Source organism: Brachycentrus maculatus, unplaced genomic scaffold (assembly GCF_059751285.1).
Source record: "Brachycentrus maculatus isolate JH-2025_06_01 unplaced genomic scaffold, ASM5975128v1 h1tg000598l, whole genome shotgun sequence".
In the NCBI taxonomy this organism is placed as follows: Eukaryota; Metazoa; Arthropoda; class Insecta; order Trichoptera; family Brachycentridae; genus Brachycentrus; species Brachycentrus maculatus.
In genome coordinates this window covers 97,501-115,664 of record NW_028281338.1, presented here as the reverse complement: position 1 = coordinate 115,664, position 18,164 = coordinate 97,501, and the positions used below count along the sequence as shown (strand labels likewise).

The window sequence follows — 18,164 nt, the reverse complement described above, 5'->3', positions numbered from 1 at the left end:
TAATAAACACATTTTAATCTAGAAGATTTTATATGTATGCACATTATAACCGAATCTGAATGAGCTTTAATTTTTTTGACACGTAAAATAACACATATCGCTCTCTCCTTTCAAGAACGTCATAAATCAAAAATCGTCAATTTTCAGTTGTTCGTGTTTTCGGAATGCCCACAAAATGTTCTATATCCCAGCAAAAGAAGCATATTTTTAACTTAATATTTACCCGCTACAGGGCAGAAAGTGTTGTTTTTGCATTTTGAAGAAAAGGTTTTGATTAATTATTTTTTGAAATATACTAAATATTTTTCAAATGAAATGAGAAAAAACCTTCAGGTTTTATCTAAAAAGATCTGTTGCACAGTAAAAAGTTCAGTAAGTGGCTTGATATATTTTTTAACACAATGTATTATATTTTTTAAACCTTAAAACGCTCTCCTGAAAAATCAAGTTTTTTGATTTATGACGTTCTTGAAAGGAGTGAGCGATATGCCATATTTGTATATCATAAATAGGTGTCCATTTATTTTGCATTAAGTTAATGAACTTACATTACCTACTGTAATGTATTACATACACACATAATCTTAATGGTTTAGTTATCATAATGCAATTATTGTTGATAAGTTATCAGAGAACTAATTGAAAGGTTGTCAAATAATCATATTACAAAACAGTTCCAATTTTACGTTCTAATCTTATCATTGAATAAATTTACGCATATAAATAATACCCATTTAGTAAAATTAATCAATAAAATTTAAAAAAAGTATGGTACAGCCTATATTTACATTACTTCTGTAGTGGAACATTGATATTATTTTTAGACCATGATGTAATCTGTAAAAATATGGTGAAAACACATTGCACACTTTGACAGGCGCAGTTTGTAGATGCTCGACTGCGAAACTAGCGTTGCAGGTTTGATTTCCGCCAATTGTAAAGAAAATTCAAGAAAGATTTATTTTCAATTGGTCTGGGCTTTTATGATGTATTTTTCACATCTGTCTTGTAACAAATAAGTAATTTTTACAAGGCACACAATTCAATTTGCCCAAATACTGAATTGAAGTGAATTTTGTTTATTGAAATATACATTTGTTATTATTGTCGGATAATTATTTTATTTGGCATAATAATTTATTTTATTAAGGATGAGAGAGTAAAGAGTTGGAATTAAAATAAATAAAAATAGTATTTATAATGTCTTTATTCCCTGAAGTAAAAGAGACAAAAATAACAAAACACTACTTCGACACATTCAGGAAAAGTTTCACCTAATAAATTGTCTTGTCTTAGATTTGTGACAGGATCAGTTTACAAAAGTTTCTATTTTAGTTTCACAGTTGAAAACAACATTCAATCGCTTTCTAAACAGTTGTTCCATAAATACTTTGGATCGGAATACTAAGGGAAAAGTTCTTAGCAATTCCCAAGTAGTGAGATGATGGCAACATTTCAGGATTTGTCTTTATGCTCTACACTATCAATATTTGGAGAGTCTGGATCGGATGTCTTGGATAGTTTATCTGTTTCTTCAATATCTTCAAATTTCATTGGGTCCTCATCATCGCCTGTAGCATCCTTATTGTAGAGAGTCGGGTACTGGGCCATGCACTCTTGCATTGAACTGAACGCCTCGTAGCAGTCACTCCCTTTCGGTTCGGCCTCACTGCAATAGAGATATTATAAATGTAACTGTTGGCGACGTCATTATGCATGGATAACATTATAAATATATACGTATGAATATACATGTCTGATATAATTAACCTTCCAGCGGGCGCGTTGTCATAAAATTTATGACAAAAACACCTTATCGCTTCCTCCACGCTTACCACTTAATTGCAAGCATCGAGCTCCGAGCTATACGAGGGTTAGTGTCTCTCTAAACTACAGACATACCTAGTGTGCTAAGAAGTTTTTATTTGCTCATAGATATTTGGAAATTTCCTTTGAGCGTAAATTTAAAAATCACTCCTTAAAGTGTATTTTATATGGAATAAAATAGAAATTATTAGAATATAAAAATCCCCCCTCAATAAAGAAACAATATCGCTGTCGGAGTTAGCTACCTTAGACCACAATTGAAATAATATAATGTAACATAATATTGAATTTATAAATGTGCAACAGAAAAAATTGTATTACGAAAAAGTCCGCCAGTACTGTAGTATGATCTGGCAAAGGAGTTCTTTGCCCATTGACTGCTTGAGACCGCTGTCGCTTGTATTTCGTATTAGTCGCGGTACGGAAAGGTTAGGGTGGGGGAACGGCTTTCGGCAGATATATACGGGTCTCAATGGGTAGACTGATTAAATATACGAACAGTCGTCAATAAACGAAGCACTAAGGAACTAGCCCAGTACTAGTCTCCAAGGAAAAAATCCAAAGAACAATAAAGATACCGCCAAGCACCAGTCTCAAGTGGCGAATACTTCTGAATAATATTTTGTAGTTTTATTTGCATCACCACACCTGTTCTACACTTCGATCTCAAACTTATTTGAATCAAGCGCTCCTTACAACACTGCTTCCATCGGGACTTCTCACGCCGGAAAAGAGACCAATTCTAGTGCAGTTTTTTACAGTCTTGTGCAGACAAAGATGTCTCATACAGTAACATATAATTACAGATGAACTTCCTTATAGAGAACTTTTATTTAGCTGAGTTCTCACAATAACGAATATTCTTAAACATAGACTTTATGGATATTCGTTAGATATTTTGGGTTTGAACATTATAGTGAACACATTTCTTTTAACAAAGTTTTTCTTCTGAAATTTGTTTCCTTCAATATTGATTTAGAATTTGAATTGATAGCATGAAATAACATATTTATCATCCAATACGATAGCAATACCTAATAAATGATTTTTACCCAAAAAGTCAACTATTGCCATAAATTTATTATTGATTTGCCTTTATTAATTTATTGTTTGCAATCATGAATTGAATTTCATTTTTTTCATTCAAACCCTTATCCGCACCCCAATGGAGCTCAGGGCACTGCATCATACAAACGCAGTGTTATCTTGATTGTTCACACATGAAGGAAAGGTGATCAGCCCTCCGCTTCAGGTACCAGTCCAGGGTAATAGAGAATAAATATTAGGGTGAAAAAATCACTTATATTTATTTGACCCCCCTGGGAATCGAACCCAGGACCTCCAGAACGGTAGCCGAGCGTGCTGACCATTACACTACGGAGGCAGGCATGAATTGAATTTAGATCACTTTTATTTAGGTTGATGGAAAATAAAAGCATTACTTTATTATAATTCAATAACTAATGACTCCAATAAAGTGGTTATTTTAAGTTACAAATAGTACAGTTGAAAATGTATGGATTGCTTAAAAAGCAGAAAATACAATTTTTAAATTTGCAGTGGAACCAAAATATGCGACAAAATGAAAATGATCAGTAGGTCAGAGTGGAAATGGAAGGACATTTCGCTCACTCTTTTCAACCACGTCATATATCAAAAATCGTCAATTTCCAGTAAAGCACGTTTTCGGAATGCCCATAAAATGTACTGTATCCCAGCAAAAGCGGCGTATTTTTAACTTAATATTTACCCGCTACAGGGTAAAAAGTGTTGTTTTTGCATTTTGAAGAAAAGGTATTGTTTAATTGTTTTTTTTTTTCAAATATAGTAAATATTTTTCAAATGGAGAAAACTCTTCAGGTTTTACCTAAAAAGATCTGTTGCATAGAAAAAGTTCAATAAGTGGCTTGATATTTATTTTTAATACATTTTATTATACATCTTTTGATTTATGACGTTGAAGTTTTTTTGATTTATGACGTTGTTGAAAGGAGTGAGCGATTTATCAACAACAAAAAAGACAATGTTAAAAAACGGCATAATGGAGGAGTCAAGGTACCCCCATATTCTGTGAGAATACCCCCATTAATATGAGATTTTGCAGAAACTGATCAAACAATACCTGTAGTGAAAGCAGGAAAAGGCTTCTCTAAAGGGAACTCCACAAGGACCAGTTGCCATTCCTCCGAGACAGGGGCAGTTCCAATTGATGTCCCCATTGGCAAGGATCAGTCCAGGCGACGGTTCAGGCTCAGGAAGTGATACTGTACTCGGTATCGCGTGATCTTCCTTTGTAGCGAAAATTACCAAATCTTTCTCTTCAGGTCCAAGGCGTAATCGGACAGACATATTGTTGATAAAATTTGTACTGTTACGGAATCTGTAAAACAAAAACAACGGTTTAAAGGTGGAGACTAACCGGAGCATTTCGTCGTAACATAACGTCGTAACATCGCTCGCGGCGAACATCACCGAGCATCTGAATCTATGGATGGAGCGCTCGGCTCGCTGTACTGACTGCCTGAATCCTAGTATCGTAACGTGTTACATTACGACGAAATGCTTCGGTCAGTCTTTATTTTAGACAGCACAGTTTTTTTCACAAAGTAGGAAATTCAAGCATCTTGTAATACATATTGGCTGATTTGTATGACTTCTGAGCAGTACACTTTCAAGAATTTCAAGTACTCTTAGCCAAGTCTTCGTCTGCTTCTATTTCCAGGCATATTCACCTCACATATTTGTTTTACTATTATTTCCTTACTCATTTGTTCCACATATCCAAACAATTTCAACAAATCTTTCATATTATTATCGATAATGCTTATCTTAGCCTCACATTATTTCCTTAGTTCATCATTAAAACATCTATCATACACTTAGTCGGTTTTTTATTTTATTATAACTTAATTTTAATGTCTACCGCTTTCAAAGCTAACCACTTCTTTATCAAGACTGATTAATACTTATACTAAATATTTATAGTGATTTTAAGACAAAGTTACATTTAAATGATAAAATGTATGTAAATCACAAAGTTAGTGCTATAAATATAAATCACATTCTAACCCTTATTCGCACCCAATGGTGCATAGGGCACTGCAACATAATAATGCAGTGTTTTCTTGATCGTTACTTACATTAAGGCGAGGAAATCACTCCTAGGCTTCAGGGACCAGTTCAGGGTAATATTAAATAAATATAAGAGTGTAAAATCACTAATATTTATTTTTACCCCCCTCCCTGGGAATCGAACCCTGGACCTCCAGCACGGCAGCCAAACACGCTAACAAATTAATATACAAACTACATGTAAAATCAAGCATGCAAAACATTGGAACTTTTGGTAGCGTAGAACGGGGCTACTTGAACTTTGATGTGTTACTTGAGCCCAATACAAAAAAAAATTAGATGTATTTGGGATACAATAATGAACGTATCAACATGATTCATTGTTTCCCTGACATATTGTCACGATACATTCACTATTGTAGACCAAATACAGATTTAAATCTTTTTTGTACTGGGCTCAAGTAACACATCAAAGTTCAAGTAGCCCCGTTCTATGGCACTGTTGTCATGTGCATTGATACATTTGAACTGCTTATTTTTAAGATTAACATTTTGATACCTCTTCAACAAGAAACCCACCTTAGTGTTCGTATGACCGACTGTCGCCTATTAGTCCCAGGAGGCAAGGAGAGGTCTTATGAATTCTGTAAGCGCACTCAATTCCTTCGTAAATACCGTTTAATGTCAATGCACTGTGTAATTTGACGTAATATTCGCTTGGCACTCTTAAGATTGCTCTATGTGTTAACGGAATATATTTTAAGACGTCGACATCAATGCTCGAAGTCAATTCACCAAACAAACTTTCTAGGGAGAGCAGAATATGTTTCTTGAAACCCACAGGAGTTATATTTATATCTTCCGGCAAATTCAATTCCCTACAACAACAAAAAATAATAAAAACAAAAACATTACAAATCTATGAAAAAAAGAAACAGTCGATCACCGAGAAACGAGGGAAAGAAATTTTAAATGCAATAAAATAAATCATATTCCATTTTTAAATACTAACAGTGTTACGTCTAAATAAAAGTAAGATGTCATTACTTAAAGAAAATAATGTAATCAAAATGTTCAATTTTAGTATTCTTTCAAAAACAGAAACAGAAGCTTCACACCGGCAGCCTCGGTGATTTTAACACAAAATATAATTTTAGGTTATATCGGGTTATGTCATATTGTTTCACTGAGTTATTTTAGCTGTATGCTTCATTAATATCTAGCCATGTAGATAGGTTTTTTTGTATGGCAATAAAAAATTAGTCGAGTACTTGTTCTTGTAGGTACATTTTCCAAAAGTTTCGAAAATGTATTTTTTTATTTCTATAATTTGTTTTATTTCATTGAAGTGATAAAAGTTAATTAATTAAAAATGTTTGAATTCTTTTACAATATTTATTTATTAATTCTTTTTCAATTATAGACATCATAAGTAACAGCAAAATGGTGTCAGTATAAATAATTTTATCCTTAAACAAAATGTGTAAAAAAAGGTTTATCGATTAGGGACTATTAACTAACTAACTAATTAACCATCACGCCGCTTCCCCGCAGGGGTAGACAGAGAGAATCGAACGCCACACCACTCTGTCTTTGCAAACATTCTTTGCCTCTTCTACATTCATGCATCTCCTCATACATACCCGACGATTATTACGACTCCTGACCCGGCCGCTTTCAAGAATTTGACATACCTGATTGTACCAAGCTTTCCTCGGTCGTCCTCTGCTTCTTTTTCCAACTACATTCGCTCCATAAATTTGTTTGACCGTTCTTTCTTCACTCATACGCTCCACATGTCCAAACCATCTCAACACACCTTTCTTAATTTTATCGATAATGCTTATCTCAGCCTTACATTCTTTCCTTATTTCATCATTCGAACATCTATCAAACATCGTTTTGCCACACATTAGTCTGAGGGATTAGGGACTATTTACATTTTTTTATTTATAAAAAAGCTTTTTTCAAATAAATATAAAGGATGTGTCATAAAAGAGTTGATACAGCTACACAACATCAATAAGCATTATAACATTTTTTTAAAATTGTAAATATGATTTCATATACATTATTACCATCTATATTTTTTAATATAAACGAAAAAAATATGTTTTTAGTATGGCGAGTGAAAACGGTTAATACTTTTCGTTCTGAACAAGAGATGGCGTTAGTTCATTTTATAATAATCACTAGACTAGACAAGTCCCATGTGATCGAGAGGGGTTCGGGGGGCCGAGCGCGCCAGTCCATCGCAGACATCGCAGCCGAGCGGTTCTTTCTCGGCTGCGCACGCCAACATTATTTTTATACATCTTTTTAACAATATCACCGAGAGACTGATTTGTAAATAATACTCATTTAGTGATAAGTCGAGTGCGTCGTGCGTCGTGCGTTTAGTACATAGAACGATGTCGCGCTACGCGGTAGCACCGGCGGCTGCGCCCCTGCACCACGGCAGCACCGCGGCCACGGACTACACGGTGCCGCTGCACGTGGACTGCAGCGTGGAGTACGAGCTGCCCGAATGTGCCAAGCCCCCGCAGGGCGTGAAGATAGAGCCGCTGCTCATGATCCACCCGTGCCACTTCCGCAACCTGGAGCGGCAGCGGCGGAGGCCGTTCGAGAACAACCTGCCCGCCGTGCGCGGCAAGCGCGAGCGGGAGCGGGAGCGCAGGGCCGCGCCGTACGCCGCCTCGTGGGAGGCGTACCGGCGACCCGCGCCCGCGCAGCCCCCGGAGCCCTACACGTGCCAGGCGCTGGCGGCCTGGAGCTGGCGGGAGCCGCTGCCGCACCTGCAGCCGGCGCTGCCGCGCTACGAGGCCGTCTGACCGCCTCGCGCCTCGCGCCGCCCGCCGGACTCGGCCCCCGTCTAGCTCCGAGCTCCGGCGTGATAGTGTTTCTATTCCAAAAATAGTGTAGTGTCTATTCGATCGACCGCTAGACCAAAGAGAGTTGACACGCCACGCACGCTTCGTATATATAAATAAAGTATATAACCGTAATTTTAGAATTAATAAATAAATAATCGACTTTACGATAATAATCGACTGTATTTAAACCGACTAAACGACGTCGTGATAGGTACTTTTGTTTATAGATTTGTACATTGCTTAGATACATACGAAAAGAACCATTTATAAATGTATATGTACAGACTAGTCATAGAAAACATACGCTTAACTAATGTTTATAGTAATTATTGATAATAAATCGTTATTGTTTTTATACATAAATTGTGTTTTGGTGAAACTCCCCTTTCGACCCGGTGCATCCAGATGGCGGGGGCGGGGGGTAAGTTGCATGGCGGCTGCGCTCGAGCGCATGCCCAGCTGATGGCAGCCATCGCTGTCCGAGGTACCTACCCGCAGACTGGAGTACCTACCCACTAGGTATCTCCCGCGCTCCTTCCCGCCCGCACTACTCCCGCAGCGACGTGCGAGAGGCATCGAAGCCCGACACTCTTATCTATTTACTTTCTCCCGTCCTTTCAGTCTTTGTGAGTAGGATTTTCCGGTGATAAATGATATTTTGAGTGCCTTTGTTCATTTTTTCACGGCTTTAATGTCGCACATATAGAAGACTCATAAAGCTAATGCTGCTAGCTAAGCTTTATGTCACGATAAATGTGTTTTCCTTGGAAGTACTGAGATTTTATGTGGCCTCGCATCGTAAATACCTACTACATATGTAGGTTACTAAATATATGTATGTTCATATTTTACCGCTTCTTATTTACGTCAGGCGTAATGAATGAAGGCTTCAAACTTTTTTCTAACTCATCCGAACAAGCCATTAAAAATATTAAAATAAAAGAACCTTAAGGGATTCCTTCTTCGTTATACAATAAGTAAAACTGTAAAGCTTGTTCGAAATCGTATAAATCATGCTGTCCGACTTGATAGCCTACGTCAGTTGTCTGAATTCGATTTCCGAATGCACGAAACCTATAAAAAGTGTACTATCAGACGTTTGATTTGATTCATTCGGAATAAGATATTATTTATTAACATGATAAAATCCTGTTTTCCGATAAGGGAAGTCTGCGAATGAAAATTATTAAAAATAAACCATCGCCAACGGAATTCAAGTTAACTATTTTATACAACACATACATCGTTTCAGTCATGATTTTTTTCTGCTTTTTGTCACTTGACAAAAAGAATGGGGAAGAGGAATAACTATCGTAACCCACATTCTTTGATATTTTTGTATACACGATGTCATTAATGCTTTGATCGATATGAGAGTCGTGAAAATTTTTGAATTCAACATTTCCTTATAAAAACATTATGAAAAACATTTCTTTATAAAAACAAAGAAAATGATAAAAAAAAGTTTTATTCAGCCGGTGTTTATTTTGTAGGGTTTATTTAACTTCTTCTTCTTCAAACCCTTATCCGCACCCCAATGGTGCATAGGGCACTGCATCATATAAATGCAGTGTTATCTCGATCGAACACTTGAAGGAAAGGTGATCGGCCTTCCGCTTCAGATACCAGTCCAGGGTAATTTCGAATAAATATTAGAGGGAAAAAATCGCTTATATTTATTTAACCCCCCCTGAGATATGAACCCGGGTCCTCCAGAACGGTAGTCAGGCATGCTGACCATTACACTACGGAGGCGGACATTTAACTAGGAACTTGATAATAAGTAATAATGGAACGGTAAATTTACTTGTTTTGTAATACTCGGATATGTGTATAACTTGATGCAACGGATCTGTTATATTCCCAAGTAAAATAATATATATATTTTTTAAATTTCAATTTCATACATTTTTTCGTAGACCTAAGCAAACCGTTATTGAAAATAAGATTCAAGTTATGGTATGGTGGGTTCGAACCTAGAAACTGACTGCTTTCCACGGGAGCACAACTGGAAACAAAAAATTAAATTAAACACGTAGACTACGAATCAATCTTAGATTTTATCAAATTCTGTTTACATACTATCAATTTTTATTAGATAAGAAATATATAGCCACTTATAAATTTAAATTGCGAGATAGCAGACATGGTCACCCTATTTGTGGAGCACTTAAGATCTTATAAGAGATGTAGGAAAATTATTAATCATTTCCGTGATGGTTTAAGTTATTAAGTATTTTTACATGAAAATGCCATTTCGTGATACGAGTCAGCTGTGCTCCGTGTTTTTTCAATAAAGAAATCATCATTAGGTGCTTGGTATTCAACTTGATCACGATTTCAAGTCTGAAGAAGTTATGTACCCATGTATTTAGTATTTCTCGTGATAAAAGTGACGAAGCAAAGAGTTTTTGCTGTACTTCGTTTCAATTGAAGAGATCGTTCGCCTGTCAAATTAAATAGTTTTATTTAATTTTTTAAAAATATATTGTAATGTTTAAATCACACTTACATATTTGAACACGAATGGGTTAATCAAACGAAATGCAATTAATCAATCAAATTCATTTTTTTTTTTTTTTAATTTTCAATACCACTTCTTCTTTAAATCTATGGTAACGCGGTGTTTAATGGTGATGCCGAATGCATCGAAACACGTGTCACAATAGATTTAAATAAATAGTGGTATTTACTTGGTTTCATTTAAATAAAAAATTAATAGATTTTACCGCGAAGTGACTGCCGAATGAAATCATTAAATCTTAACAACAATTTCACTGTTAATATTATCTTAATAAGAAAACTATTTAGTAGATATGACAGTGAAAATAAGATTTTTTGTTATTTTTTATGCTGATTTTATTCATCGGATTTGTGATCTTTGATTTCTTTTTCATTTAAGCCTGCAAGCTATAAAATAGTTTCATTAATTGATTCGGCAGTCACTTTGTGGTAAAATCTTTCCATTTTTAATTTATGTTTTACTTAGTAAATACCACTATTTCTTTCAATCTACTGTGACACGTGTTTCGATGCATTCCGCATCATTTTCAAACACCGTATTTGAAATTTTGAACGGTGTTTGAAAATGATGCGGAATGCATCGAAACACGTGTCACAGTAGATTTAAAGAAATAGTGGTATTTACAAAGTAAAACGTTAATTTAAAATCTAAAAAATAGTGTTCAATTTAAATGTTTTATACTATTTTATTGACATCTCAACATAGATGAAGAAAAATATGGAAGTCTGGGCATTTACAGAACCCACGACCGTCATATGCTGGTTTATAAAATTACTCCTCATTGGAGATAATCCAGATTTGTGAACAAGTATTGGACACACTCAAAATGTTATGAAATAATTTTTTTTAATACGAAAAAAAACATTTTTGTGAAGGGGTCAAAACCATATTAGTTTCAGTGACGGATTATGAAAATAAATTAAGCATGCTATTATATTTATTTGATTCTTATAAAATTACGAAATTCAATTAAAATAAGTGAATGGCAGTAATATATACTGATAAAAGTTTAATGTAGCTTCGCATAGACCATGAACATTGTTTTAACACCCGCATTTGTTATTCTATAAAACATCAAAATGTCGCTTGAACCCCTTTTTGTCAGTAACCGTTCGAGTTTTGGCACCGAGCAGCTGTCTGGTACTTCGATTAAAATAATTAAATACTAATTATGCACCATAAATCATTGAGTTATTTCGTAGCGACATAATCAAAGTCCTTCATTCAATCAATGTACGTAATATATTTCACAGTTTGCATTGATATTAACATAAACAGTATTTACTGAATACAAATCCGTCGTTGGCCTCTATTTGCATAACTCGCAGTTTGGAATATTTTAAATACCAAGCCCACAGACATGAGATAGGTAAGAATTACATACGTGTGTTATGTCCTGAACGGGCCAAGGGTAGGGAGATGAAAATAAATTCCTCGAGTATATCTTGTTCAGTACAAATCAAATATTGCGATGTTATTTTATGTTCAATTTAAATTTCTGTTGTTTTTTTTTTAAACTAATGAAGGCGTTCTGTGTTAGAAAATCAAGTTGCGACAAATAATAAAAGTGCCTGATTAATTCAATGGAACTCCGTAATAATATTTTAGGATGGCAATATTTATGTTCAATAATTTGGAGTTGGTGAACCTTAGGCAAGTGGTACATCACTTTAGCCAGCCACTGATAGATCGCAAGTTCTGTATCCCGTTTTCATCTATAATACATATTGACATCAGTAAGGCTATGTATGCACTGTTTTTCGTTTGATTTTAGTATTTTTTAGTTATTTTTTTACATGTATTAAGAATTTCAACACGGCTGTCTCTGACTGTAATTTTCTAGATCATCATGTCCATGATAAGGTGACTTGGTAATCATGTGTGTGACTAATCACCAAAATAATTTTAATCAAATCGAAACGAACGAACATAGGCATAGTTGTGTAAACGATCGACTGCATAACACGTATCGCACTTCAATTTCCCCCAATGGATAAATATCACGATGTGTGATTATTGGCTAGTAAATTAATATGAAAAATCACAAGACTATCGGTAGCATTCTTTTTGAAATCTGTAGAGAAATAAGGAATATATGAAGGTTTAAACTTTAGATATTTTAATAAAAGGAAAAACGTGCGTTCGCATACGTCATCAAATTTTCGCCATCGAACGTTTTATGACGTCATATGGTTTATGTCTATGGTTTATTGTCTATGGTTTAGTGCCTATGGTTTAGTGTCTATGTAGTAGTAGTAGTAGTGTGTATTGTTTGTTTACCACTACACTACCATTTGTGTTATACAAATATGAGGGGAGGGGGGTGGGAGGGTGGACCGTAGACATCAACAAATAGAGCCGCCAATAATTTAGCAATGTTACCAATATTAAAATAACTCCATCGTTTCTGTGACGTTATTCATTGCCAACTTACGAAAATAACGTTTTTTCGAATGCGAATTTTCTAAAAGAAAATGATGAATGAAAATATTAATTATATTGGTTGTTGTAAACACAAAACGAGTCTTATACAATCCCTTATAGGTTGAGTATGTTAAATTAGATAATCCTCCAGTCTGACAAAGATCCATTACAAAATTAATTTTAGAAACATTGATTTTTACTGGTACGAATGAGTGATGTATTTACCATATATCTACATTCTAGACCTTTCTTATCTTATCTGCAGACGAGCCTCCAAAAGACAGCCTTCACGAATTCTTGATTTAAGAAAAAAATACACATTTAAAAAAAGCTGCTTTGAAATTGATATTCACAGTCAATGAAAAGTATGTAATCGACAAATTATTTTTTATGAAGGTTTTTGCAATACGATAATAAATTAATTGTTGTCATATAAATAAATAATAGAAAATAATAAAAAAACAATCAACTATCCATGAACGAAGTATTATTTAAAATACGGTCATTTGATAAATCGAGGATACCGGTTCAAAAGTTTTGAATATTTCAAGCGTACTTTTATTATGGAATTGTAATGTTACGATAAATGGATAAAAATCACCGTTTTATAATGCGAAACAACTGTCATAAAAATACAGTATTAGAATTATAATTCTAGCTTTGATATACATGAATAATAACGGAAGTTTCTTAGAAAACTCATATTTATTAGATAAATACAACTTTGAAATAGGTATCAATGAAAAGAGTATGTATGCGTTGACTCCAACCACTTCTTCAAATATTTGACCTACCTATGTACATTATGTGAGTAGCACTTATAATGGCATAGCTACTGGCATGTACCTACTTACATGTAGGTACGTACTTAGTACACAATGCATAATATATATTGTAAACATAGTTATACAGATGGCCACAATCAGACAAAAATTCTACAAGGCAATGCCCTCTGTGTCGTTATTTAAATCTCATTTTATCGCGACACGCCTTTTAGACACCGGGTGGCGTATTTTGCTGGATGTATTTACAGCTTTCATCAATGCGCGGTTTTTAAGGGGTTATTCGCAAACACAGAATTCATTCACCGAATTATTATTATTATTATTATTATTTTAATTACATAACTTCCAAGTAACTCTGAAATCAAGTTACGGCTTATGCAACACCGTTTTTCATGACCCTACGCAGGCTTCATTTTTTAAAGTTTTATAGCCAATGCCTACTCGTGAGTGGATTTACTCTTTATTTTTAAAGTTACTATAATTTCATGTAATTCATGAGTGAAAATTCTAGGCAAAAACACTCATTCACCAGCCGACCGCCGAAGAGGTAATACATCTCTCCATGCCCGATTTTTTTTTGAATATTTTTGTTTTTAGAATATATGTACTTAATAATAATAATAATTAAACCCTTATCCGCACCCCAATGGTGCATAGGGCACTGCGTCATATAAACGCAGTGTTATCTTGATCGTTTACACATGAAGGAAAGGTGATCAGCCCTCCGCTTCAGGTACCAGTCCAGGGTAATATTGAATAAATATGACAGTGAAAAAATCACTTATATTTATTTTACCCCCCTTAGGAATCGAACCCGGGACCTCCAGAACGGTAGCCGAGCGTGCTGACCATTACACTACGGAGGCGGATCGTACTTAAATAGTAAAAATATTTTAATTTATTTTTTTACTCCTTACCTTTCAATAATTATTTGTTTTTATAATACATATAGTTATTTTACTAAGAAAAACTTATTAATGCAAAAACAGTGTGTTAAAAAAATCAATTACGTAAAATGTTACCTGAATTTGGAAAAAATCAAATTGCGATGTAAGGCCCAGTATTCGTTATATAATATATATTTTTTTCAATACATAATCTAAAAAACAAAAACATTTTGTATTAAAAAAAAAGCGTGGCCGACGACCGGCTCTATGCGTTACCGGAAGCTGACCGAGTTTTATTATTGCGAGTATTGCCTTATAGCCTGGTGTGTTGGATGACCGAATAAGGTTTGGTGTTTTACAAAATATTTGTTTATTTTATGTAAAGGTGTTGAATATGATCAAAGAGCGCAAAACGGAGCAAGAAAATCACCAATTATTTCAGCTCAACCTGTAGAATACGTATGTATATATTTACATATTGCGTAAACACACGGTATTATTAATACGATTTTCTAGGTGTCTACAAGTCTAGGCCTTTTGCCAATAGTTTAAATCTGACGAAAATATCAAACTTGATGTACAATACATGGAATTATGTTCATATTATAATTCACGTATGTGTAAGCGCCCTTGAGGTAGTATTTTTACGAAAATTACGCTTTATGCACTATTATTTATTATTTATAGGGAAAAAATATTATTAAACGCAATGTACGAGTACACTATGCAAAAAATTATCAACTATTATCATTATTCTTTTTAATTGGAAAACCAAAAGAATATTTAACAAAAATAAACTAATAAAATAAAATTTTAAAAATAACATTCCAATAAAAGGTTTTCACTTAAGTTATCTAATAATAAAAATTAATTGTCATGTACGTACATAAAAGTATAACTATATAATAAACTTACATTACATGTTTTTATCAAATGATAGATATTTTCTTTATCAACTAGTCAAATAGACATCAACAATATTTCTTTTAAACGTATTGAAGGAACGTTATTAATGTCTATTTCATTAAGCATTACATTGCACATATCGCAGGCTCGATTTAAAAATGAATTTTGGTAGGACTTGGTGCGCGTTTTAGGGATTTTAAAGAAATAAAAATTCAGGTCTGTGCTCCCGGGACTCTAAAATTGATGAGTGATAAAAGCTCTGGGCAATCTACGTAATTATTAAAAATTTTATACAGGAAAATAAGGTCAGAATTGTTCCTACGTGTTACGAGCTGTACTTATTAGTTTAAACCAGACAACATAAACTAACTATCACACCGTTTTCCGCACAGGTAGCCAGGGAGAGTAGAATACCACACTTATTTGTCTTTGAAAATAGTTCTCGTCTTTTTCATATAATTCTGACCTGTCCACTTTCAAGTATGTGAAGTATTTGATCATGCCAAGTTTTTCTGACTTTACAAAATTATAGTATACCATGCCTTCTTACAAAATTATAATGTATTATGTCTTCTACTGACTCTCATCTGCACCCAATCGTGCATCAGATACTGCATCTAATCGATGCAGTGTCAACTTGATTGATAATATCATGAAAGCATGGTGATAACTTACACTTCTGGTGACAGACTAGAGTCCACAACAGATGATAAAACAACCTTTTTTGAAAAATCATGAAATATTCTTAATTTTTACATAATATTGTGCAAAGCATGTGATATATATTTTTCATTTTACAAAGATTTCAAAGTGATTTTTTGTATCTTCTTCTATAGACTCGTTAGAATGTTGTTCAAAGAGATTTGACTTATTCACAGTCGATATGTCCACAGGTAGGGTAAACTATAGTATTTGGTCACTGGAATCGCCATTAACTGTTTACGATTTTTCGGTAATATTAAGGATTACGTCACTATTGTAATTTTAAATAACATGAAATAGTGCAAATTATGCCTGAAGCTGAAATATAAATATACCATACTAACTATTCAAATAATAATTATAATATAATAAAATAATTGCTCCTAATTCTTGAACGTGCTCCATATTTTACGATAAATAATGCCATATTAACGATCAGCTCAACTTTTATGCTTCTGACAGTGATTCAGGATACATTAACTACAGTGAGTTGCGTAATTGTATATACACCAATATTTTAAACCAGTGGTGGTTTAACGAAGATATCTGGCCAACAAAATTAAATATATGTATACATATATCTAAGTAATAAAAATTGCGTCTTTGCAAGCTGAATTTATATTCCTAAGTGGATAATTCTGAATGCTAAAGACATTATTTACTGCCCTCAGAAATCTTTTAACGTAACGCATTTAAAAATACGTTATATTTTTAATCGTTTTACTTTTATAATCCGGCTTGAAGTACCATGAAAAACTCTGGTAGAGCAGTGGACTGTAGTAAAACAATTTGGACCAACTCAGACGTTTTTTTTTAATTTTTTTTTTATCATAGAATGAGAAAGGTCGCTACTTGAGTTGGGCCCTACTCGAGCTCAGGAAAAAATTTAGATCGTCACTAATTACCGGTCAAAAATATCGCTGAAGTAATTCCTGTGCATAAAGTGCAATAAAATCCTTCACCTCGGTATATTCGATAATTCTTTATCAATTCAAAAAAAAATAATTCATTTCCATAATTTCCTTTTATCTTAGTCTTGCTTTCTTTCCTTTTATCACCGCACAAGGAAATATGGGACTTAACTTAGTAAGTAAGTAAATAGTAAATTTCTTGGTTTTATTCGTATTTATAATTTCGTTAATGGTTTTAAAACATCAAAGCGATATTATAAAAAAAAACTGGTTTAAGCTTTGTAGTAAGAATACTCTATCATATTAATTGCCGGTGATTAGTAATGTCATCATCATTATAGAGCAGAAACGAATACAGCAATCGGTTTAGAACCACTGGATATTATATAAACTAACGCTTTATTACTAGGCAGGTAATATTTAGCCACATTGCATTAAAATGGAGACTTTAATTAATCAATGACGATTATAAATAAAAGTAAGCAAATTAAACTAATATTCTCAATATTATTAATATTTAAAGCATTTACTTTGTGGTTAGTCATTTTTACTTATTTATTTTTTAACAAAAATGTTAATAAAATTAGTATATAACCACTCACCGAGATTTTTACGTCTACCGGTTTCAAGACGTACCCGTCTCTTCGTCAGGACAATCACTAACACAGCATGCAAACAATACTACCCTTCACCACCATAGCACCATTTACATAGAGTGTGTAAATAGTGCTATGGTAGTGAAGGGTAGTATTGTTTGCATGCTGTGTTAGTGATTGTCCTGACGAAGAGACGGGTACGTCTTGAAACCGGTAGACGTAAAAATCTCGGTGAGTGGTTATATACTAATTTTATTAACATTTTTGTAAAAAATAAATAAATTAAACTAAATTATGCCTTAGTGCGCTTTACTATCATTATTCCTGCCTTCTCTTTTATTTGCTCCACGTAGTTTCTTCTTTGTGTTCCTCTTAATCTTTTCCCTTCTATTTTCTCCTCTATCATGGTAGTTATAAGAACTTTATGCGCGAGATATATCGCTCACTCCTTTCAACAACGTCATATATATAAAAAAAAAGATTTTTCAGGAGATCGTTTTTAAAGTTTAAGAATATAATAAAATGTATTAAAAATTAATATCAATCCTCATATTGAAATTTTAACTGTGCAACAGATCTTTTTTATGTAAAACCTGAATGTTTTTTCTACGTTTGAAAAATATTCAGTAAATAAAAAAAAGAAAATTAACAATACAT

The 18,164-nt window shown here is 33.7% G+C and overlaps 1 protein-coding gene across 2 annotated transcripts; it reads right to left on the bottom strand.

Annotated features, from left to right (window-relative positions):
* Window positions 1–1,189: 1,189 nt before the first annotated feature.
* On the bottom strand, window positions 1,190–6,087 carry LOC148301164 (mitochondrial intermembrane space import and assembly protein 40-B). 2 transcript variants are annotated; one of them, XM_088273711.1, is made up of 4 exons: window positions 5,912–6,087; window positions 5,479–5,777; window positions 3,950–4,207; window positions 1,190–1,669 (listed from the first exon to the last, which is right to left on the bottom strand). In XM_088273711.1, the coding sequence occupies exons 3-4, from the start codon at window positions 4,174–4,176 to the stop codon at window positions 1,456–1,458; spliced, it is 441 nt and encodes a 146-aa protein (XP_088129837.1). In that variant the 5' UTR covers window positions 4,177–4,207; window positions 5,479–5,777; window positions 5,912–6,087; the 3' UTR covers window positions 1,190–1,455. The 2 variants fall into 2 exon arrangements, with proteins under 2 accessions (XP_088129837.1, XP_088129838.1); XM_088273712.1 differs by having other exon boundaries at window positions 5,947–6,087.
* Window positions 6,088–18,164: the final 12,077 nt, after the last annotated feature.